General features: G+C 40.8%; 1 protein-coding gene across 3 annotated transcripts in view; it reads right to left on the reverse strand.

Annotated features, from left to right (window-relative positions):
- The window catches only part of RASGRF2 (Ras protein specific guanine nucleotide releasing factor 2), a 296181-nt gene that overhangs the window by 13875 nt on the left and 257438 nt on the right, over positions 1-24868 (reverse strand). For all 3 annotated transcript variants that reach the window (XM_075837752.1, XM_075837761.1, XM_075837744.1), the window contains 6 exons: positions 16739-16845; positions 6929-7041; positions 5625-5685; positions 4263-4366; positions 4101-4185; positions 621-818 (listed from right to left, as the gene is read on the reverse strand). In XM_075837752.1, the coding sequence (XP_075693867.1) occupies positions 621-818; positions 4101-4185; positions 4263-4366; positions 5625-5685; positions 6929-7041; positions 16739-16845 (668 nt within the window). The remainder of the gene's footprint in view (positions 1-620; positions 819-4100; positions 4186-4262; positions 4367-5624; positions 5686-6928; positions 7042-16738; positions 16846-24868) is intronic.

A 24868-nucleotide genomic window follows, 5' to 3' on the forward strand; every position in this document is an offset into this window, starting at 1 on the left:
CGCCACGACCGTAACAACCTGTACAACACATGTATAACATTATTTATGATGATCGGTGTATGGTGTAAAAAAAAAAAAGAATTAAATCTGCAGCGGAACTGCTTTTTTTCTGCATTTTCGCCAAAATAAAAATTTATAGAAATTAAACGATAATGTATTTGTACCAAAAAATGGTACCTATATAAAGTACAACTCGTCCCGCAAAAAACAAAGTCTCCTACAACTACGTCGTACAAAAAATAAAAGAGTTATGAGCGTCGGGATGCAAAGAGGGGAAATGTAAAAAAATTGCTCTGTCCTCAAGGCCAAAATTGTCCGTGTCCTTAAGGGGTTAAAAAAAACACAACGATTTTAAAGGTGTACATAGCCTTTAACTAAACATTGCTTTATATGAATAAACAAAAAAATATATATGTAAAAGGCAGGGGCTTAAACAGCCATCCCAGTTATATTTTCCATAAAGCCATTTGACACTAATGTGCTATGGAAAAATTGGCAACAATGACTTGGGATCATCAATATATGAATTTAATTGAATATAATTGTTATATATGACCCAATACAACTTCCATGCATGTAGATGTGGATCCTACCTTAGTGTATTGCACACAATTTCTTACTTGTTTAGAAACTTTGCCCCAGGTTTTCTTGAGTCTGTAGATTGCACTTCTGTTCAAGGCTGATGTGATCTCCAGCACCCCATTGTAGTTGTGCATGCAGCGGCAGATATCAGCCACCACCACCCATTTCTCAATTGAGCTAGCTCTAGAGGTGACATCAGGGTGACTCATAATTTCTGAGGCAACAAGGTTACTCATCTAGAAAAGAAAGATAGGAAATCGAATAATTATTTATATCCATGAGAATTAACATATACAGTTATTATTATGATCAGATGCTTGGCTTTCTAATACTATTCTTAAAGACCGGTCATTTTATCTGTTTAGGGCATCATCCCTATGAACTCATCTGTACCTCAGTTCTTGTCTGAATTCCAGCACATACCTTAAAGAGGCTCTGTCACCACATTATAAGTGGCCTATCTTGTACATAATGTGATTAGCACTGTAATGTAGATTACAACAGTGTTTTTTATTTCGAAAAACAATCATTTTTGACGGAGTTACGACCTATTTTAGATTTATGCTAATGACTTTCTTAATAGACAACTGGGCGTGTTTTACTTTTTGACCAAGTGGGCGTTGTGGAGAGAAGTGTATGACGCTGACCAATCAGTGACCAATCAGCGTCATACACTTCTCCCCATTAATTTATGCAGCATATAGTGATCTTACTAGATCACTATGTGCAGCCACATACACAGACATTAACGTTACTCAAGTGTCCTGACAGTGAATAGACATCACTACCAGCCAGGTCGTGATGTCTATTCAGAATCCTGACACCTCGTTAACGTTTGTGTGAGATTTACAGCAAGGCAAGCGTAATCTCGTTTTAAATGACAGTTTACAGCGTAATTTCGTGAGATTACGCATGCCTTGCTGTAAATCTCACACAAACGTTAGCGAGGTGTCAGGATTCTGAATAGACATCCCGGCCTGGCTGGTAGTGATGTCTATTAACTGTCAGGGCACTTCAGTAACGTTAATGTGTGTGTATGTGGCTTTACATAGTGATCTAGCTAGATCACTATGTGCTGTGTAAATGAATGGAGAGAAGTGTATGACGCTGATTGGTCAGTGTCATACACTTCTCTCCACAACGCCCACTTGGTCAAAAAGTAAAACATGCCCAGTTGTCTATTAAGAAAGTCATTAGCATAAAGCTAATATAGGTCATAACTCCGTCAAAAATTATCATTTTTCTATATAAAAAACACTGCTGTAATCTACATTACAGCGCCGATCACATCATGTACAAGATAGGGCACTTATAATGTGGCGACAGAGACTCTTTAAGTCCTATAACTAAATCTATATCAAGAATGCAAGAGGATTAGGGTTGGCACTACTCCACTCCGTGGCAATAAGTTCGGGATATATTTAGAAAGCGTCTGGAGGACGTGAAACGGCTGTAGGCCGACTGCTCTGTGCATGTCTCCCGTTTTAACCTGCCTCGTCATTTGCACATGCCGTGCATTTCTTCCTCATTCTCGCACTATAACTAAAGCTGACCATTTTGTCTGGAATACAGTAGTTTGTCCCAACAGCAAATTGAAGAGGTTCTTCAGATAAAAATCATGTTTACATCCCCTACAGATCTCTAAAACTTATCTATAGTATCTGTATAGTCTGCAGACTGCATCAGTGATGAAAGATTGACATGGCACATCAGATTATGATATCCTCTCATAGTCTGTGCAGGCAGCGGTTTGGCATTCTGGAAACTTTACAAGATAAGTTTGTAAGACTATTGGGGACAAAAACACCCCCAAGTATGTCGCAATATTAACCCCTTAATGACCAGCCTATTTTAAACCTTAATGACCAAGGTATTTTTTACGTTTTTCCATCGTCGCATTCCAAGAGTTATAACTTTTTTATTTTTGCGTCAACACAGCTGTATAAGGTCTTTTTTAATAGCACCATTTTGGGGTACATATTATTTATTGATTAACTTTTATTAACTTTTTTTTGGGGGGGTAATAGAAAAAACCCTGAAATTTCACCACCCTTTTTTGCGTCCTAAATCTACGCCGTTTACCGTGTAGTATAAATAACACAATATCTTTATTCAGCGGGTTATTACGATTGCAACGATACCAAATTTGTATAGATTTTGATATTTTACTACTTTTACACAGTAAAAACACTTTTTTTTCAAAATTATTTGTTTTTGTGTCTCCATATTTGAAGAGCCATAACTTTTTTATTGTTCCGCCGATGCTATGGAATGAGGGCTTTTTTTTTGCGGGACGACTTGTAGTTTTTATTGGTACCATTTTGGAGTAGATGCGACTTTTTGATCACTTTTGAAAACTTTTTTTTAAGTCAGGATTCACTGAAAACAGCATTGTTTTTTATTTTATTTTTTATGGCGTTCACCGTGCGGGTTAAATAATGTAATAGCTTTATAGTGGGGGTCATTACGGACGCAGCGATACTAAATATGTGTAACTTTTTTTGCTTTATTTTGGTTTTTTTTAATAGTAAAGCATTTTGTAAGGGGAAAAAGTGTGTTTTTCATTTTTTTTCACATTTTTTTGAATTAACTTTGTTAAACTTTTTTACTAGTCCCACTAGGGGAATTTAATATGCGATCCTCCAATACTTTTGTATTGCAGTGTATTACTGCCTGTCCATGTAAAACGGACAGGAATCTGCTAGGCCATGCCTCCGTCATGACCTAGCAGGCATTCTCTACAGGTATACCTGGGGACCTTTATTAGGCCCTCGGCTGCCATCGGAGACACAGACACAGACACTTGGCGATCTTATCGCCAGGTGTTGGTGGGATGAGAGGGAGCTCCCTCTCTTCAAAACAACTCAGATGCGGCGCTCGCTATTGAGTGCCGCATCTGAGGGGTTAAACGGGTGAGATTGATGCTTATATCAATCTCACCTGTTCGAGCAGGGACGCCCCCAGCCCTCAGCTACATCTGGCAGCTGAGAGCAGGGAGATTTAACGGCTCCCTGCTCTGTTTATTTATTCTGATGCAGCGCCGTAAAAAGGCTTATGCATCAGAATAAAGCCCATTAGTGGCCACCGTGAAAAGGCGTATTGGCGTATTGGCGGTGACTAACGGGTTAACATTAAACTATTATTGGTCCAATTAGCTCCAATGTTTAAGGAGGTTTTGTACTAATATAAAATAACGCTGCAATAGAGACGAAGTGGAAGTTTCTGATATAGAGACCCCATGCTGCCGCTGAGCATTTACTGGGCTGTTACACAATCTATGTAAACACCAAGATGTCTGCTCAGAAAAAGAACTAGGACGGGGTATCCACAAGTTTCACCCAGTCCACACTCAAGCCTCTGAAGCAGCATTTCCTATTAGTAAAGAACCCTAAAAGAACTTCTCCAGATAATAGTACTTGATTTGAAGCCCCTGATAAAGGACTAATGCATTTTCTAGTACGTGATTAATAGAGTTATGCTAATGCTTAATTTCTAACAATATCTTAAAGGATACTCACATCATTGAAATGTTGGCTGGTTTTCATTATAAATGGTGTCCTTCCACTTTTATTTGGCTTCATCCACCCCTGGCCAAGAAATTCCCTGGAAACAAGATAAAGAGTCAGATGCATACAGAATACACTTTTCTAAATATTCAGGGTATAATAATAATGTCTTACTGATACGGTATGCTCCTAAACACTATGTGGTCCAAAAGTGTGATTTGCTCCGCTAGTTCCATTGCTGATAACGTATCCAAACATTCTGTAGGGGGATCTTCTGACTGCACCGAAAAAAAAAACACATCAGTTTATTAACATTCTGTGCAATTGGTAACAAAAGCAATAAGTATTATTCTAAAATTAAAGGGAGCCTGACATCAGTTCTGATGACCCCAAACCTCTATAACTGCCCTACATGGCTCGAGGGATATTTCAGGACATATTCATGTAAAGCAGCAGTAATATAGCATACTTCAGAAAAATAAATTTTAAGAAATCCTGTGCCGTATGCACATTAGTCTCGAAGTGTCTGCTGGGAATTTCATCATCAGGTAAGTGCCCTGCTTTTTGGCAGCAACCCCTCACAACTAGGCTGGCCTGACATCTCTGACACCCCCTGCGTCATCCACTGTTCCCTCTAAAGAGATGTCAATCCAGCCTATTTGGGAGGGGTTTTAACAGAGATCCAAGGACAATTAAATACTGGAAAAATCTGATTAATAATGCAGCCAGAAATGGGGAATGATGTGACTTGACTGCTGTCAAACAACTTTTCTCCTTATCTTCGGTCCCAATCTAGTCATGTCTGACAGTCTGGTTGCTACACAATGCCTAACAACCTCCATCTTAGCTGGACTCAAACCAAGGCCTTTCTCGATCTCTTACTGCCATATTAACCATATTTATATTTCGTTTTGGCTTCTATGCTAGTATATGCAGGTTGCATATCACATAACATAACTGGTCATTTCATATATGCATAGCCTTCATACATATGCCAATAAAAGATATGCCAAAAGACATACACATTTTATAATGCACCATAGATAATAATCATACAGGCACATGCTCCAGTGTACTGTATATAAACTGTGACCTGTCAGCAGCTGTAGACTCGGGCCTCCCTTTAGGCACCTGCAATAAAAGCCTTAGGCAAAATTCAGACGACCATAGTATATGTCCGTGTGACGGCCATTAAAACAACGGCTGTCACATGGACGCATGTATTTCAATGGGGACGTTCACACGGCCATTGTTTCAATGGAATGTGTGAAGATTCTGTTGAAAATTAGAATATGTCCTATTTTTTTCAGTTTTCATGGATCCCTCGGTAGACATAAGTCTATGGGGATCCGTGAAAACGGAACCCGCACGGGTGCAACTCAGAAACGTTTGTTTTTCATGTCAGAGTTTGCACTCGTTTGTGTGAATCTGGCCTAAGTGTTCATTAGACAATCATTAAATGGACATAATGGAATAAACGGGTATGACTGAACTGACAACACAGTATTCAATCTATAAATACATAACTGCACTCACCATAGCAATGATGTCCCCCATGGTCAAGTGACAGTCATCTTGTTCATCCTGAGAAAGGGCACTGATGACAAGCAAGACAGCGATTATAAACAGTAGTGGTCCCAATGTCTATAATAACACAGGCTTCACTAGCATAATAAAGATTGATGTCCAGATGGATCAGAGGGTCAAAGCAGTAATCTATGAGTAGTGGGATGCATGTGATATACAATTGAAGGTAAGTTCACATGTGCTGGTAGAACTGCAGTAGGAAGCCACACAACTACCACGTAAAAACAAAACCCTAGAACAACTATCCTATTACCTGTCGACCTATGAAGTCTACGAAGTCAAATATGAATAAAATTGCAACCACCACAAAATTGCGACTCTGAGTATGCAATGGTTTAAAAATGCACTAAAAATGCATGGTTTCATGGCCACATTGCGTAAGTATACAGTACAAAAGTGCTGAGCTGCTATACAAAAAAAATTGCACGGACGTGAGGATCACTGTGTCTGGTAAAGCTCTGTCACCACATTATAAGTGGCCTATTGCCTACATAAGGAGATCGGCGCTATACATATATATATATATGTATGATGTGTGGTGCGAGATAGCCAGCTTTGAAAAAAAGAATGATTTTGCAATACTCAGACACATATAGCACAGAAATCTCGTGACTATGTGTAGCCATCCAGTGGTTGTTATGTGAATTGCAACCTGTCAAGGGTTTTTGTAGCATGTCGCGATGTTGTATTGAATTTGTTCCGTGAGAAATTTGAGTACTTAACCAAATTCAAGCAAAGGTAATGGTGGACACATCTGTAACATGAAATAATAACACAATATGGGGAACTGCCATTTAATAATTATCAGTGTAAGGACTACACTAGTTTAGGGTATCTAGATATTACACTAATAGAAATTGTGTCTGGTGCCATGCAAGACGCATGAAAGGCATAGATTGCATGACAAGATGGAAGGTATCTGACACAGTGAACACCACCGGATACATTTGATGGTAGCTAGATAAGCACAATTGATGCCAATTAGAGGTCAGAATGGGCAACTCCTAGCGCAGACATGTGGAACATATCATTATGGCATGGTAGTTGATGGAAGAGCAGGACAGGGCAGAGACAGAGTAATGAAGTGATAAAAAACATAACTCTGGACATCATAATGTGACTAGGAGCCGATTATCCAAGACATCTGACATCCCCGCATAAGAAATAACTTGTAATTTGGCAATAGTCTTGATCATTTTCACAGGCAGCAAAACATTTTTTACTTCAACTGACTTCTACACTTAGTACTTTACCTTAGTATGTTGCTTGCTGCTTTCCTTTCCTGGGGTAGGAGATCAGGGTCACGTAAAACATCTTCCAACAAATTAATTACATTCATTTTCACTTCATGATACAATTCAAAATCCTTGAGGGTAAACACAGCAATGTTAATTTATTGTACTGCATGGGATTAATAAAAGTACAGTAATAATAGTATTGAGTAGACGCAGCAACTAGAAGTAAAATAAACTATGTACAGCTTGTTTCAGTATGTGAGAAAATATGGTAGAGTACAAACCAATGTGATGGTGTGAGATGCTTTCTTCGAAGCATTGAATTATATAATGTAATTTATAAAATGACCAGTAGATGGCACCAGCATCACAAAAAATGAACTAGATCACAGTCAAGAACATAAAAATTTGCCTTTTACAGGTAGTTTTTTTAAAAAAAAATTGAAACAAAATATTGAAAAAAATGGCCTATTTTTTATTTTTGCTTGTAAAGTGTCTGCCCACCATCCGTTATTTACTTTGTAAAGTCTCCCCATAAAGCGCCATGTAAAAACATGACAATCTATAAATTACAATAGACTTTCTTTGAAGCTGTCTTTTGGTCTTGCGCGTTTCTGGTTTATATTAATCACATGCCAGAGACACAGCGATACCTCACAGTGTTTGACTTACACTACTCAATATCTTTATGTGAACCTACATTCCTAGCAGTATTTTGTAAATCCTGGGATGACCTTTCATCCCATGTGACCGCTGTAGCCAATCACAGGCTGTAGTGGCGGTCACATGGGAGGAAACATCATCCCAGGAGGCCGGCCTTGATGACGTCACCGGGCTGGCCTCCTGGGATGATGTTTCATCCCATGTGACTGCCGCTGCAGCCAATCACTGGCTGCAGCCTGTCTCCTGGGATGAGACGTCATCCCAGGAGTCCGGCCTGCTAACAGCTATTATGCAGGGTATCCGCCCGTGTAAACTCAGCCTTTAGGTCGGCTCACACAATTTGATCAAAATGTGCGCTAGGAACCTACTATTGTAAGTAGATTTAGCAGCAATGAATATTTATTTATTTACAGTGTTTAGGTGCCATTAGTGTTCGCAGTGTGCTGTCGCCATTTTCTTGTGTACTGTATTGTTTTGCAGTAACAGGCGTTCTTGCACCTATATACACGTTTTGTTTCATTTTGCTGGAATGTGCTGATCAAACTTTTGTGTCTCTTGTGTATTACATACGGTCAGGTGCAGAATTATTTGGACAGTGACACAATCTTCATGATTTGGGCTCTGCACGCCAACACATTGTATTTGAAATGAAACAACTGAGATACAATTGAAGTGTAGACTTTCAGGTTTAATTCAAGGGGTTGAACAAAAATATTCTGTGAAACGTTTAGGAATTGCAACCATTTTTCTACACAGCCTCCTCATATCAGGGGCTCAAAAGTAATTGGTCAAACTAACATTACCAGAAATAAAATGTTTTGTTTTTTTAATACTTTGTAGAGAATCCTTTGCCGGCAATGACTGTCTGAAATCTGGAACCCATGGACATCACCACACGCTGGGTTTCCTCCTTTGTGATGCTTTGCCAGGCCTTTACTGCAGCGTCTTCAGTTGTTGCTTGTTTGTGGGTCTTTCTGCCTTAAGTTTGGTCTTAAGCAAGTGAAATGCAGCTCGATCGGGTTGAGATCTGGTGATTGACTTGGCCATTGCAGAATATTCCACTTCTTTGCCTTAAAAAACTCCTGGGTTTCTTTCGCAGTATGTTTTGGGTCATTGTCCATCTGTACTGTGAAGCGACGTCCAATCCACCTTGCTGTATTTGGTTGAATCTGAGCAGAAAGTATATCCCTGAACACTTCAGAATTCACCCGGCTGCTTCTGTCTTCAGTTACATCATCAATAAACACCAGTGACCAAGTGCCTTTGGCAGCCATGCATGCTCATGCCATCACACTGCCTCCACCATGATTTACAGAGGATGGGGTGTGCTTTGGATCATGAGTCGTTCCAAGCCTTCTCCATACTGCCTTCCTCCCATCATTCTGGTACAGGTTGATCTGAGTTTCATCTGTCCAAAGAATGCTGTTCCAGATCTGGGCTGGCTTATTTAGATGTTGTTTGGCAAAGTCTAATCTGGCCTTTTGTATTTTTGAGGCTGATTAATGGTTTGCACCTTGTGGTGAACCCTCTGTATTTGCTCTCATAAAGTCTTCTCCTTATGGTAGACTTAGATACTGATACGCCTACTTCCAGGAGAGTGTTCCTCACTTGAGTAGATGTTGTGAAGGTGTTTTTCTTCACCATGGAAAGGATTCTGCGATCATCCACCACTGTTGTCTTCCGTGGATGTCCAGGCCTTTTGGAGTTCACGAGATCACCAGTGCGATCTTTTTTTTCAAGAATGTACCAAACTGTTGATTTGGCCACTCCTAACATTTGTGCTATCCCTCTGATGGATTTCTTCATTTTCTTTCAGCCTAACTATAGTCTGTTTCACTTGCATTGAAAGCTCCTTTGACCTCATGTTGTGGGTTCACAGCAACAGCTTCCAAATGCAAATGCCACACCTGGAATCAACTTCAGACCTTTTACCTGCTTAATTGATGATGGATTAACGAGGGAATAGCCCATGCAGCCCATTAAATAGCTTTTGAGATAATTGTCCAATTACCTTTGGTCCCTTGAAAAAGAGGCAGCTACATATTAAAGAGCTGTAATTCCTAAACCCTTCCTCAAATTAGGATGTGAATACCCTCAAATTAAAGCTCAGAGTCTGCACTTTAAGCCCATATTGATTTTATATCTGTATATTCAATATGTTCTTGTAAACAGCTAAAATGACAAAACTTGGGTCACTGTCCAAATAATTCTGGACCTAACTGTATATGTGGTGTTGGTGACTGCCTCCATTTTTGATCTTGCACTCCCCCCATTCTGCCCGGGGTGATTTTAATTAATTTAATGCTGGATCCTACCATCCCTAAGCATATGTAGGCTTAGTCCCAGTTCTGGGTGTTTGTGCAGCGATAAAGGTCGCCTTGTCGTGGCAGATGGGCTCAAACAATTTGATCAAAATGTGCGCTAACTATTGTAAGTAGATTCAGCAGCAATGCATATTTATTTATAGTGTTTAGGTGGCATTGGTGTTAACAGGGTGCTGTCACCATTTTCTTGTGTGGTCAGCATTTAGGTGACACAAAATTCAAACGGATCAAAAGATAATACAGAAGCTTGAACTCCTGCAAAATGCATACAACTAAAAGTGGCCTGGGAGTGATTTAGAAATACTAGGTGAAGGGAAAAGTAGAATTGCTGTTGACAGCTGTCAATAAGATTTTAACTCTAAGGGTATGTTCACACGGCCTATTTTCGGCCGTTTTTCTGTCCGTAAACGCCTGAAAAACGGCCGAAAAATCGGAAGCAGAACGCCTCCAAACATCTGCCCATTGATTTCAATTGGAAAACGGCGTTCTGTTCCGACGGAGCGTTTTTGGTGCGTTTTTTTAACGAAAAAGAAGTGCAGGACACTTCTTGGGACATTTTTGGAGCCGTTTTCCATAGACTATTAAAAAAGCTCCAAAAACGACCGTAAAAAACGCTGTGAGAATCGCAAGTGGCACAAAAAAACGTCTGAAAATCTGGAGCGGTTTTCTCTTGAAAACAGCTCCGTACTTTGAGACGTTTTTGACTCTGCGTGTGAACATACCCTCATTTCTCAGTTGTACTATGGAAAATGCCAGCAGCAACCTGACTGGTACCAATGGGCAACTACTCCACCCTTCCCTTGAACTGTTTTTAAAAAAAAAAAAAATAATCTACCTTTTCAGAATAATCTCGGAAACAGCAGAGCAAGTGAGGTGGGAACTGAACCTATCACACATTTATGACATATTCTGTGGATATGCCATAGGTGTGTAAATCAGGAATACTTATTTAATAAACAGTATATAATGAATAAATCAATATATATAATGAATAAATCAATGTTCTGTTTGGAGTGCTGCTTCCTCGCTGCCTATTTTTCATTGTCCATAAGGAGAGGTCACTCCTTTACAGCTTTGCACGTGGTTGTCTTTTAAAGCACAAGAGAAAGAAAGAGTCAGAAACTATCAATAAATGTAAATTTGCCAAATGGCATAGAAAAATATATATTTTATTGGACAATACAAGTAACACGATTAAAAATAGACTACAAATCAAAATAGACTGTATATCTCCAAAAGTATGGGAGAGGAACATGGGTCATAGAGGTAAAAAAAATTAAAATTGCAAAAGAAACACCGCTAGTACTGACCCATATCGTTCCAAGGATGTGATGACTCCCAAAAGTTGGAGAAACCCCAACGCGCGTTTCGCGTAGATGGCTTTTTCAAGGGCTTTTTCAAGGGGAAAAAGCCATCTACGCGAAACGCGCGTTGGGGTTTCTCCACCTTTTGGGAGTCATCACATCCTTGGAACGATATGGGTCAGTACTAGCGGTGTTTCTTTTGCAATTTTAAAATATACGAATGTTGATTGATACATTTACTCTTCTGAGCTTGCGACAGGTTTAGCTGCAAAACACTTACGTCTACTTAGACAGCAGGTCTGGTCTCACGGAGACGTTCTCTGCTTACTATTGTGTTCCTTATCCTTTTCATGCCTGTTACTAGATTAATCGCTCTTGCTGATATGTAGCGACACTGTGCATGGCTGTAACTAACCCTCGCTTCCTCTGTATCTATTTCTTGCAAACCGCTTAGAACTACTGATATAAACTGTTGTTTGTACTGTTTTACCTCTATGACCCATGTTCCTCTCCCATACTTTTGGAGATATACAGTCTATTTTGATTTGTAGTCTATTTTTAATCGTGTTACTTGTATTGTCCAATAAAATATATATTTTTCTATGCCATTTGGCAAATTTACATTTATTGATAGTTTCTGACTCTTTCTTTCTCTTGTGCTTTATCTGATATTCGGAGTTTCTATTACTACTGGGGAGTCGAATATATTTAACCGCACTTGCTGGTGACTTAGCCCATAGACTGTATAGTCCCATGAGACATATGTTGACATTACGTGGTTGTCTTTGTTGCAGTGCTGCTCCATACACCTGTATATACTACAACACAAACTGAGTTGTACCAGTGGCCCTATATATCCTCTCAATGTAGTTCTCCAATGCTTATAGACAATTACAGAGCTAAGTGGAGTTGACCAGTAAATATACATAATAGGGCCCTATAAAACCATCTGTATGGCAATAAAAAAGCCAGAAAATGCACTTTTGGGAAATGTTTATTGTATACATGGAAATGTACTATTAGGGGCAATATAAAAAAAATAAAAATGGCACAATTTAACCCATCTGTGGCCATGAAATAAGTCAACAGAGAATTAACACTGTCCCTAGCCCTGTTTCACTCATTCAATCCTATGTAGAGTGACAAACCCTATAAGTACTCAGAATCGCCGCCCAGTTGTAACCTTTAGGGGTCATTCAGTCGAGCGTAAAACCCGTCCGTGTGCATGAAAATCACGCACAGCACACCGACCCACTGATTATAATGAGGTCATTCACACATGCAGAAGTTTTTATGCAGTGTGTGTCCGTTGCGTAAAACTCACTGCATGTCCTATATTGGTGCATTTTTCAGTCAATGGGTGCGTGAAAATCACGCACAGCACACGGATGCACATCCATGTGCTGTGCGTGATTTACGCATCAATTCAATTGAAAATAATAAAAAATAATAATGTGCTTTGCGAATGCGTGAATAACGCATGCCCCTCGCAAAGCACACTGTTTTTCAAGCGCGTGAATCTGATAGGCTCGTGTGAATGTAGCCTTAATCTCTAGGACCAGGAAGAGTGCACTGTAGTTACTGGAATCTAGTTAGTATTAGGCCCTGTTCACACTGAGTTTTTTGTAGACAGAAAAAATCTGCCTCAGAATTCCTTCAGGAAATTTGAGGCAGATTTTGAACTGCCTGCGTTTCTTTTCTGCGTTTTTGCTGCGTTTTTCACCCACAGCCATTGAAGCTATTGAAAAGACCGCATGCAATAAAAGGCGCAAAAACACCCAGAAACTAGCGATGCGGAAAAAAAAATATTTTGCCTTTTATTGAAATCAATAGGGGGCGATTTCAACCGTGTTTTTGGTGCTGTTTCCGAGTCAAAATCAGCGCCAAAAAACTCCATGTGAACTGACCCTTAGTTTTTTTACACGTTTTTTGACGCGGAAACCGCATCGGAAAACGCACAAAAAAAGGCCGGAAATGCCTCCCATTGATGTCAATGGGAGGCGGACACGTTTTTTTACCTCGAGCGGTAAAAAATGCTCGCGGTAAAAAGAAGCGACATGCCCTATCTTCGGGCATTTATGCCTCCGAGCTCCCATTGACATCAATGGGAGGCAGAGAAAGCGTATTTCGCTGCGTTTTTGCCCGTGGCACTCAATGGGCGCAAGCAAAAAAACGTGGAAAACGACGTGCAGGCAGATGAAACGGAATTTGGAGGCAGAATTTTCTGCCTGCAAAATACTCAGTGTGAACTCACTGCAAAGTCTTCATCTACAAGTATGACAGATACATAACTTTAAAATAATATTTAATAGACGTAAAGCAACGTCTAAAAAAAATAAATAAATACTGAGCAGAGTTGATTTGCAAAAGTGCCATTTTGCATTGTATTTCTTTAGCCACCAGCTAACAAATAACCTTCAATAGGGGTCCAATAATGAACAGATGTGTCACCACCAGCTTATGCATTGGACAATAGACGTCCTTACATGATCTCCTCAATATAATAACTTACAGCTGTACGATTTATCTCAACATGACAAACAGAGACAATGGCAGCTGATGATTCTCAGACCTCACAAATGATGTAAATCTGTGCCGTTGTTTGCAATGAGTACAATGGCGAAAAGACTTCTCAGCTTTTCTTTGTTCAGTGTTTGCTGAACATTTTTTTTTAGGGGAAATCATCAATCTTTCTACACCAGTTTTCTGTGATGGAAAAGGCGCAAAAGGGCCCAAAAATGTTGCCTTTTTACGTCGCCCTCGCCACTTTTATGGAAAGGAGGCATGACTTTGCAAAAGGAGGCGTGGTCACAACAGCACAACAAATTTATTATAATTTACACCAGAAAACGGACATAAATTGAAGTGGAAATCTACGCCAGCTCTTAGTTGGCCTAGATTTCACTCTGTTGGGCATAGGAAGGTAGAGGCTCATGAATCCCCTGATTGGGACCTAACCCCCAACCCTCCATCGGAAAATTAAATTAAAAAAATGTAAATAAATAAAACAAATGAATTCTCACCTCACCACTTCTCTGCTGCCCATCAGGTCTCCTCAGCATGACGCGGTTCTTGCAATTCCAGGCAGTGTTAGGATCCTGTATGAGCCGCGCTGAAATGCTGAGGGGGCCGGAGGGGAGAAGCGGTCAGGTGAGTATGTTTTTTTTTATTTTATGGCCGATGGGGGGGGGGGAACGGATTGCGGACGGCCACATTCTTTGTGCCACAATTGTGGGGCACAACCGGCCAAATGATGTGACACATTTATTAAGAGGCTTTCGTGTCTTACTAAATGTGTTGTATCATATTCTAATTTTCTTTCCATTAAGACTGGTGTATGAAACGCCAGCTTTAAATTCCCCCCTTTGTGTTCAGTACTGGTACTGGAAAAATTATCAATTCCACTCATGCAAATGTGGCAAATGATGAGACAGTTCCCTAGATCACTGCATTTCACATGGTTCCTCACACTGGAATTAGAAAGCGTTCTGAAGCTTCCAAAATGTTACCTTACAACCTGGGGTGCTGCTGCAAGGGAACGAACACTTGCTGCTGGCTTGCCCCACAGATTACAGTTTATGGCTGCTGGTCCCAACAGCAGGACACCCTGTGATCAGCTTCTGACCAAAAGGGATTGTCAAATGAGGACAACCCCTTGAAATCATAACATTTTGTATGCCTGCAGCAACCACTAGGAGGAACTTACTGAAGATGCATTTATGATTGAGCTCAATGGAAGTTGTATAAATTCATATTCAGCAAGCTCCCCCTAGTGATCGCTATTTTATCATTTATCATCATCAGATGGTGTCCCACTGTTGGGTCCTCCTGCCATAAGATTTCATCTGTGGGGGAACCTAGTAGCAAGTGTTTAGTTCCCCTGCAGTGCCACCACAGGTTACATGAAGAATTGCATGATGCCCAATGAAATAAACAGGCTGTGTGTTGCATGGATGTGCTGGGTCCTCCGGAGATAGAGAGATGCTTTTTTTAGCTGCTCTCCGCTCTAGCTAATTGATGGAAGTCCCAAATGAGGGGATGCCCTAATAGGGTATTTAAAATAGGTTTTCTAAACTGGACAACTCGTTGAAACTTTGACTGTACGAAGTGAAGCAAGGAGATTTGGAGAAATGTATGAAAAAAAAATGGATCTACAAGCCTTGTAAAGATATGTTATGGCATTCATCAGCACAGAATTGCATCTATTTAGATAAAATAAAAAATGATAAAGGTACATACACATTAAATAGTAGCTAGCAGAGATACTAGGATGCAGCTGTCTGTGTTTCTACCACATGAACAGTACATTTACAATTCTAGGCAAATGTAACATCCTTGAAAGGAATATAAAGCCAAGAGGCCTTGTCACATTAATAGCACTCTAACGTGATAAGAGATGTGACACGGCGGCTTATAACTTCCAGGACTTAAATGTATAAATGCATCACAGAGCAAATGAAAGCAAGAGAAGCCGTCATTACCCGGCACAACCAGTGAAACGCATATCTAATTAATCAGACTGACGGCATGCTGGACTGACGCTCACACAGCGACTTACAGATCCCAGGGGGCCACAACTTCTTGGCATCCTCTGATGCATTGAATTCATTTCCCAGATATGCAATAAAGAACCAGTATTCACCCCTGAATTCCCAATACAGCCAAATGTTCAATGATGTAGTCAAGTATGAAAGCTGGTATAGAATAGTATCTAAATTCATTCTATCTAAATGCCACCAGGAACAAACAATGTGCCTGCAACCTGCTGTACTAATACTCTTTTCACTATGGGCTCACCTGTTTAGGCTTCTTTCACACTAGCATTAATATACGTTTACCTGTCTTCCGTCAGAAGAAGAGAGGATCGATACATTAAACGGAAAGCAACGTTCCATTAGAATTACCATTGATTTCAATGGTAATTCCTTTGTTTCAATTGCTTTCTGTTTGTCTCCGTTCGCTAGGTTTCAGTTTTTTTGAACGGAAACAAAAGTGCAGTCTGCAGACCTTTTGTTTTCGTTCAAAAAACAGAAACCTAGCGAACGGAGACAAACGGAAAGCAACTGATACAAAAGAATTACCATTGACATCAATGGTAATTCTAACGGAACCGTTGCTTTCAGTTTAATCTTTCGATCCTCTCTTCCTCTGATGGAAGAGAGGTAAACGTATAGTAACGCTAGTGTGAACTGAGCCTTACACAGAACCGGAGGAATTTTTCTGTATGTTCCGATCTCTTACATGTTAGAGGAATTTTGGGGAAATGTGCAAATGTCGGACAACCCCTTTTAATTATATCCGTATAATCAGACTCTGTATATCCTACAATATGGCCCTAGAGCATTACATGATCATGTCCTGTGGTCTGGTCATAATCAGAAGACACAATGTCCTATAATTAACATTAAACATAAGCAACATTTTTAATGGAATTCGGATGGTTTTGGTTACTAAGCTCAATGCAACATTCAGTTACGTTTCTAAACAAAAGCGGCAGATACAATCAAAGTGACCCTGACACGTCGTTCTGCAAATACCTGTGAATGCTTTGACACCCAGTGACGAAGAACATTCAATACCCGGTTTGTAGCTGCCCTGCGTATTATGAACTCTTTGTCGCACATCCTTTCCATATTGTTAAAACCTTCAGAAAGATGGGAAAAAAAGAAAGAACATGTCACAGATAACATATAATGTGCTGCAAGTAAAACACAGCATTCATTCAGGAATGTTGGGTCTAACACAAGCCTGTTCATAGAATGATTGCTAAGTAAAATGCTGCAGACACTTCCATCTAGTGTCACACGTACAAATAATACAATTTCATGTTGTAGTCTGGAAGGCAAAGCGGCTATAGAATGTTCAATTTAATTAAAAGAAGAATTGGCTGCTATATCCACAATAAAGATTAAGATCTAGGAGCAATTGAACTATGGCGCATGGGGATTTAAAATGAATTTCCCCAGTTTCTGTAATCAATAGGATATTTTGGTAACAAAATGTTATTTTAAAAGGCTCTATTGGTTTTCTTAAAAAAAATTAACAGAAGTACTAGAGCAATCACGGGCAAAAGAAGAACATATTGGGACAAAGATGATGTCTTAGTACATTCATGGGGTCTTAAAACCATGTTATACATCAAACACAATGTCAGCGCACTAACAACTTGTCTTGGCCCGGTGACAATTAGAAAACTTTCACAATAGGAAAAGATAACTGGAACAGACAGACAAAAAAAAAATGGATACTTGGAAAGAAATATATTAAAAAAAGGATAGAAAAAGAAACGGAGTAGTAAGTAGTGGATTGGATTGTCCCAAAGACCCACAACTCTGTGCAGACATTGAACTAGCAGGGAGAATCCATTCCAAAAAGAAATAGAAACCTGATAGAATGGAGAGTAGTGCTTATGTGAACAGAGCCTAAATTGTTAGGGTATGTGACAAACAAAATCAAAAACCTCTGAAAATACGGAGCTGTTTTCAAGGGAAAACAGCTCCTGATATTCAGACGTTTTTCGCTGCATTTTTTACAGCCGTTTTTGGAGCTGTTTTTCTATAGAATCAATGAAAAACAGCTTAAAAAACGGCTCAAGAAGTGACATGCACTTCTTTTTCGCGGCCGTTTTTCAAAATGGCCACGTAAAAAAACGGCCCGTCAAAACAGAATGCCGTTTTTTCCCAAAATAAGCCGTGTGAACATACCTTAAAATGGCATGCAGAGGTAAACATGATTTTAAATCAATAGGATCTGTACCTAATAAATCTTATACTTGAATTCCTGAGTTTAATTCATAGAGTTTGCAGGTAAGGACTGGACTCTATCTCCTCCTCCTCACAGTACAGAGTGCATGTGAGGAGGACGGTCTTTTTTTGCTCCCTGTAGGAGTTGGAATCCCAAATCCCCGGCCGGGGATTGTGGATTCCGCTACAGGAGAACTGAGTGACTACACTGTTCATAAATGGACACAGCGACGTCACTCACTTCTGAAGCGGAATCCCCAACCTTGTGGACAGGGATTCCGCTACAGGAGAAGTGAGTGACTACACTGTCCATATATGGACACAGTGACGTCACTCACTTCTGAAGCGGAATCCCCAACCCTGTGGACGGGGATTCCGCTACAGGAGAAGTGAGTGACTACACTGTCCATATATGGACACAGTGACGTCACTCACTTCTGAAGCGGAATCCCCAACCCTGTGGATGGGGATTCTGCTACAGGAGAAGTGAGGGACTACACTGTCCATATATGGACACAGTGACGTCACTCAATTCTGAAGCGGAATCCCTGACCCTGTGGCCGGGAATTCCTCTCCAGGAGAAGTCAGTGACTACTCTGTCCATATATGGACATTGAAGTCAGTGACTTCTCCTGGAAGGGAGGGGGGAGGTGCAACCTACAGGGGACTTGGTGGCATTACCTATAGGGGGCTGAGTGGCATTACCTGCAGGGGGCTGGGTGGCATTACATACAGGGGGCTGGGTGGCATTACCTGCAGGGCGCTGGGTGGCATTACATACAGGGAGCTGGGTGGCATTACCTCCAGGGGGCTGAGTGGCATTACTTGCAGGGGGCTGGGTGGCATTACCTAGAGGGGGCTGGGTGGCATTATCTAAAGGGGGCTGGGTGGCATTACCTACCAGGGGGGCTGTGGCATTATCTACAGAGGGCTGTGTGTGGCAACAAATTTAAATCAAATTCATCCGATTTCAAAATGGATAATGTAAAAAAACGGATGCAAAACGGGTCAAAATCGGCCGTTAAAAACGGCAACACGCCCCAGAATGGAATCGGAATGGATGCAAAATGGATGCAAACTGGCCGGGAAAAACTACAGTTTTTATCGGCTAACACTTGGACCCTATCGTGTGAATAAGCCCTTATTCACACGACAGGGTTTCCCGGCCGGGTGACGGCCGTTCATAAAACGGCTGTTACCCGGCTGCAGTAGGAACAATAGACCCCTAATAAGACTATTCACATGACCGATTTCTTGACGGTAAGGGAAAAACGGATTGTCAAAAAAAGGGACATGCCCTATTCCGGCTCACATAGAAGTCTATGGGGCTGGGTAATACACGGCCTTCACCGGAATGTGTCACGAGTGACGGCCGTGTCTACCGTCGCTCGCACTCTCCTCACAGCGCAGAGTGCATGTGAGGAGGAGGAGTTTATGCCATTCGGACGAATGGCTGTACGCTGGAGGTAAGTTTCTACACTGTGTGGCAGGGCCCGGGTGTACAGCAGGTGGAAGGGAGCACTGACCCCTTCCCCTGCTTGTTTTAAAAGCGCCCTGGCCCGGCGACACCTCCCATGGCCGATGGCGCCGCTAGCAGCTGCTGCGGCTGCTACTGCTGTAGCGACGCCACTATAGCAGAGCAGGGAGGTATCTCCCTGCTCTGCTATGTACTAGCCCCACTTTAGCTCCCTGAAGGAGCGAAATCCCCGTGTGCTCGGGGATTCCGCTCCTGGACAGAGCGCTTGATGTCTCTGTCCATATCTGGACAGTGACATCAGGGGAAACTCCTGATGCGGAATCCCCGAACACTCTGTGACCGGGGATTCCACACCAGGCGAAGCCAGTAACGTTCAGTGTCCAGAAATGGACACAGACAACAGGGGCTTTTCCTGAAGTGGAATCGCTGGCCAGATGGGGATTCCCCTTGAGGAGTTGCCCCTGATGTCACTGTCCAGATATGCCCGGCCCGGAACGGATGCAAAACGAATGCAAACCGGCCGGGAAAAACTGCCGATTTTATCAGCCGACACTCGGGCTCGGTCGGGACCCTGTCGTGTGAATAAGCCCTAAGGCCAGAGATTTTTTTTTATTTCATGGGAAACACAAGTATTCACTAAAACAAACAAAACATGAGAGCTGAAAGGTCCTCTTCAATATAGCAACTAAGCCCTGTTGTGCTCAACAAGACACAGGAACTACATGTTCAGAATAATTGTATTATAAAAAATTTATTATACCCTATGCAGACAAAAGGAAAAAAAAAGGGAGGCTTCAAGTAGTGAAGTAAGAGATGTTTGTTTTTCTTGTTTATTTTAATCCTAAATAAATTTTAGAAACAAGTCAGATCATAAATAAAGAGTCAGGCTCGCAGGAGGAAGCCAAGCTCCTCAAGACCAATATTACACTGCGTTCCTGTAACAGAAGCTACAATTAAACGGTCCGCTCTGTTATCACCTTTCCCAGATCTGACAGTGATTATATGTCATCACACCTGAACAGACTATTCATTGCTCTTCTTAAGATATGTGTATAAACAGTTCCCAGACAATGTATGTCTTGCCTTTCACTGCAATTATCCTAATTATAATGTATGATGATGCAGACAGAAATTATACTCCTCTTGCCCTAGATGGCATTTATAATGAATTCTCTATAACACAACGAGGCCACGGACAAAAAATAAATAAAAAGAGTTTTAATGGGAAATTAATCTCTCGTTAACTGCTTCGACTGTTCCAAAAAGTTTATATATATATATATATATATATACACACACACACACTAGTCTTTCTCAATGAATTAGAATATCATCAAAAAGTTAATTTATTTCAGTAATTCAGTTCAAAAAGTTAAACTCATATAATATATAGATTCATTACACACAGAGTGATCTATTTCCAGCGGTTTTTTCTTCTAATGTTGAGGATTATGGTAACAGTTAATGAAAACCCAAAATTTTGTCTCTCAGAAAATGTGAATATTATATAAGCCCAATTTCAAAATGATTTTTAATACCGAAATGTAGGCCTACTGAAAAGTATGTCCAGTATATGCAGTCAATACTTGTTCGGGGCTCCTTTTGCATGAATTACTGCATCAATGCGGTGTGGCATGGAGGCGACCAGCCTGTGGCACTGCTGAGGTGTTATTGAAGCCCAGGTTGCTTTGATAGTGGCCTTCAGCTCGTCTGCATTGTTGGGTCTGGTGTCTCATCTTCCTCTTGACAATACCCCATAGATTCTCTATGGGGTTTAGGTTAGATGAGTTTGCTGGCCAATCAAGCGCAGTGATACTGTGGTTATTAAACCAGGTATTGGTACTATTGGCAGTTTGGGCAGGTGCCAAGTCCTGCTGGAAAATGACATCAGCATCTCCATAAAGCTTGTCAGCAGAGGGAAGCATGAAGTGCTCGAAAATTACCTGGTAGACGGATGCGTTGAATTTGGGCTTGATATAACACAGTGGACCAACACCAACAGATGACATGGCTCCCCAAACCAATCGAAGAAAGGAACGGCAGCACTCAGTAGGCCAACATTTTGGTATTAAAAATCATTTGTGAAATTGGGCTTATAGAATATTCTAATTTTCATTAACTGTTATCCATAATCATCAACATTAACCCCTTAGGCTGGATTCACACGACCATGTTACGTCCATAATGGACGGAAGGTATTTCGGCCGGAAGTCCCGGACCGACACAGTGCAGGGAACCGGGCTCCTAGCATCATAGTTATGTACGATGCTAGGAGTCCCTGCCTCGCTGCCGGACAACTGTCCCGTACTGTAATCATGTTTTCAGTACGGGACAGTAGTTCCATGGAGAGGCAGGGACTCCTAGCGTCATACATAACTATGATGCTAGGAGCCCGGCTCCCTGCAGTGTGTTCGGTCCGGGTCTTCCGGCCGAAATACGTTCCGTCCATTACGAACGTAACATGGTCATGTGAATCCAGCCTTAAAGGGAATGTGTTGCCAGCAAAACATGTTTTTTTTTTTTAGTTAAACAATTAGTGTGTAGGTGATTAAACATTGTTCTAATTTTATTTATTTTTTTCACGAGTCAGAAAATATTATAAATTGGATTCAATTGGATTCTAATTTATAATATTTTCCATTGCTGGTCACTAGAGGGAGCCATTCCCAAAATTGCAGCATTGCATGTGGTAAAGCAACCACATTGCTTTATGCTGCAAAATTGGGTAAAAATCCCTCGCTCTAGTGAGCTCTCAGAATCCCCCCCTCCTTTATCCTGGCTAGTGCCGGGAGAAACGAGGGGTTTGAACGGTCTAACCTCCTACACTGTGTGTCGCCATTTTTTGAGCTAACACACAGTGTAGTAGGTTTACATACAGTAGTAAACACACACTGAAACACAAACATACATAGAAATCCCTTACCTGCTCCAGTCGCCGCCGCTCCCTCCGGTCCATCCGCTCCGTCTGCTGCCGCTGCTCCATGTGCACAAGTCCGGAAGCCGCGACCGGAAGTAGTAATATTACTGTCCGGCCGCGACTTCTGGTCCACAGGAAAATGGCGCCGGACGGCGCGCATTTCAAATTGAACTGTGTGGGAGCGGCGCATGCGCCGTTCCCACACAGCGGCGTACATGATAGTGGATGGAACGGGCCCCGTTCGCAGTCCATATGTGACTGGAGCTGCCGTATTCCATGTCTGTATGTGTCGTTAATCGACACATACAGAAATGGAAAAAAAAATGGCAGCCCCCATAGGGAAGAAAAAGTGTAAAAATAAAAAAAAGTAACACACAAATTAATCCAAACGTTTTTAATAAAGCACTAACATCTTTAACATATTAAAAAAAAAATTGTCGTGACACTGTTCCTTTAAGGACACAGCCTGTTTTGGCCTTAAAGAGGCTCTGTCACTAGATTCTCAAATCCCTATCTCCTATTGCATGGGATCGGCGCTGCAATGTAGATAACAGTAAAGTTTTTGGTTTTTTTAAAACGTTCATTTTTGGCCAAATTATGAGCTTTTTTATATATATGCAAATGAGGTTTGAAATGGACAACTGGGCGTTTTTTTTTTTCGTTATGTCCAACTGGGCGTGTATTGTGTTTTTAACTGGGCGTGTTTACGTGTATGACGCTGACCAATCAGTGACCAGTCAGCATCATACACTCATCTCCATTGATTTACACAGCAGCGATGTGCAGCCACATAAACAGAGATTAACGTTAATCAAGTGTCCTGATAATGAATACACATGATCATCCAGCCTGGACGTCATGTGTATTCAGAATCCTGACACTTCTGAATCTTTTCTGTGAGACTCCGGCAAGGAAAGCGAAATCTTGCGAGATTACGGAGGTAAACGAGATTTTGTTTCACTTGCTAGAAATCTCAAAGAAAAGAGTCAGAAGTGTCAGGATTCTGAATACACATAACGTCCAGTTGGACATAACGAGAAAAAAAACGCCCAGTTGTCCATTTCAAACCTCATTTGCATATATAGAAAATAGCTCATAACTTGGCCAAAAATGAACGTTTTAAAAAAAAAAAAATGTTACTGTTATCTACATTGCAGCGCCGATCCCATGCAATAGGAGATAGGGACTTGAGAATCTGGTGACAGAGCCTCTTTAAGGACACAGCCAATTTTTTCAAATCTGGCATGTGTCACTTTATGTGGTATTAACTCTGGAATGCTTTTATGTATCCAAACGATTCTGAGATTGTTTTCTCATTACACATTGGACTTTATGTCACTGGAAAAATTTGCTCGATACATTCAGTATTTAATTGTGAAAAATACCAAAATTTAGCGAAAAATTACAAAAATTAAAATTTTTCTAAATTTAAATGTATCTGCTTGTATGACAGGCAGTTATACCACACAAAATTGTTGCTAATTAACATCCCCCATATGTGTACTTTAGATTGGCATTGTTTTTTGAAAATCCTTTTTTTTTTCTAGGACGTTACAAGGCTTAGAACTTTAGCAGCAATTTCTCACATTTTCAAGAAAATTTCAAAAGGCTATTTTTACAGGTTCAGTTCAGTTGTGAAGTGACTCTTAGGGCCTTATATATTAGAAACCGCCGATAAATTACCCCATTTTAAAAACTTCACCCCTCAAAGTATTCAAAACTGCATTAAGAAAGTTTCTTAACCCTTTAGACGTTTCACATGAATTAAAGAAAAGTAGAGGTGAAATTTACAAATTTCATATTTTTTTGCAGAAATTCATTTTTAATCGATTTTTTTTGTAACACAGAAGATTTTACCAGAGAAATGCAACTCAATATCTATTGCCCAGATTCTGCAGTTTTTAGAAATATCCCACATGTGGCCCTAGCATGTTTATAGACTGAAGCACCGGCCTCAGAAGCAAAGGAGCACCTAGAGGATTTTGGGGCCTCCTATTTATTAGAAAATATTTTAGGCACCATGTCAGGTTTGAAGGGCTCTTGCTGTGCCAAAACAGTGGAAATACCCCAAAAATGACCACATTTTGGAAACTATACCACTTGAGGAAATTATCTAGGGGTATAGTGAGCATTTTGACCCCGCAGGTTTTTTGCAGAAATGTTTGGAAGCAGGCCATGAAAATCTACATTCTTTCAAAGAAAATATAGGTTTAGCTAATTTTTTTCTAATTTCCACAAGGACTAAATGAGAAAAAGCACCGCAACATTTGTAAAGCAATTTCTCCCGAGTAAAACAATACCCCACATGTGGTCATAAACGGCTGTTTGGACACACGGCAGGGCTCAGAACGGAAAGAGCACCATTTGGCTTTTGGAGCTCAAATTTAGCAGGAATGGTTTGCGGAGGCCACGTCGCATTTGCAAAGCCCCTGAGGGACCAAAACAGTGAAAATGCAAAAAAAGTGACTCCATTTAGGAAACTACACCCCTTGAAGAATCCATCTAGAGGTGTAGTGAGCATTTTGACCCC

This window comes from Rhinoderma darwinii, chromosome 1 (assembly GCF_050947455.1).
Source record: "Rhinoderma darwinii isolate aRhiDar2 chromosome 1, aRhiDar2.hap1, whole genome shotgun sequence".
Taxonomy (NCBI): domain Eukaryota; kingdom Metazoa; phylum Chordata; class Amphibia; order Anura; family Rhinodermatidae; genus Rhinoderma; species Rhinoderma darwinii.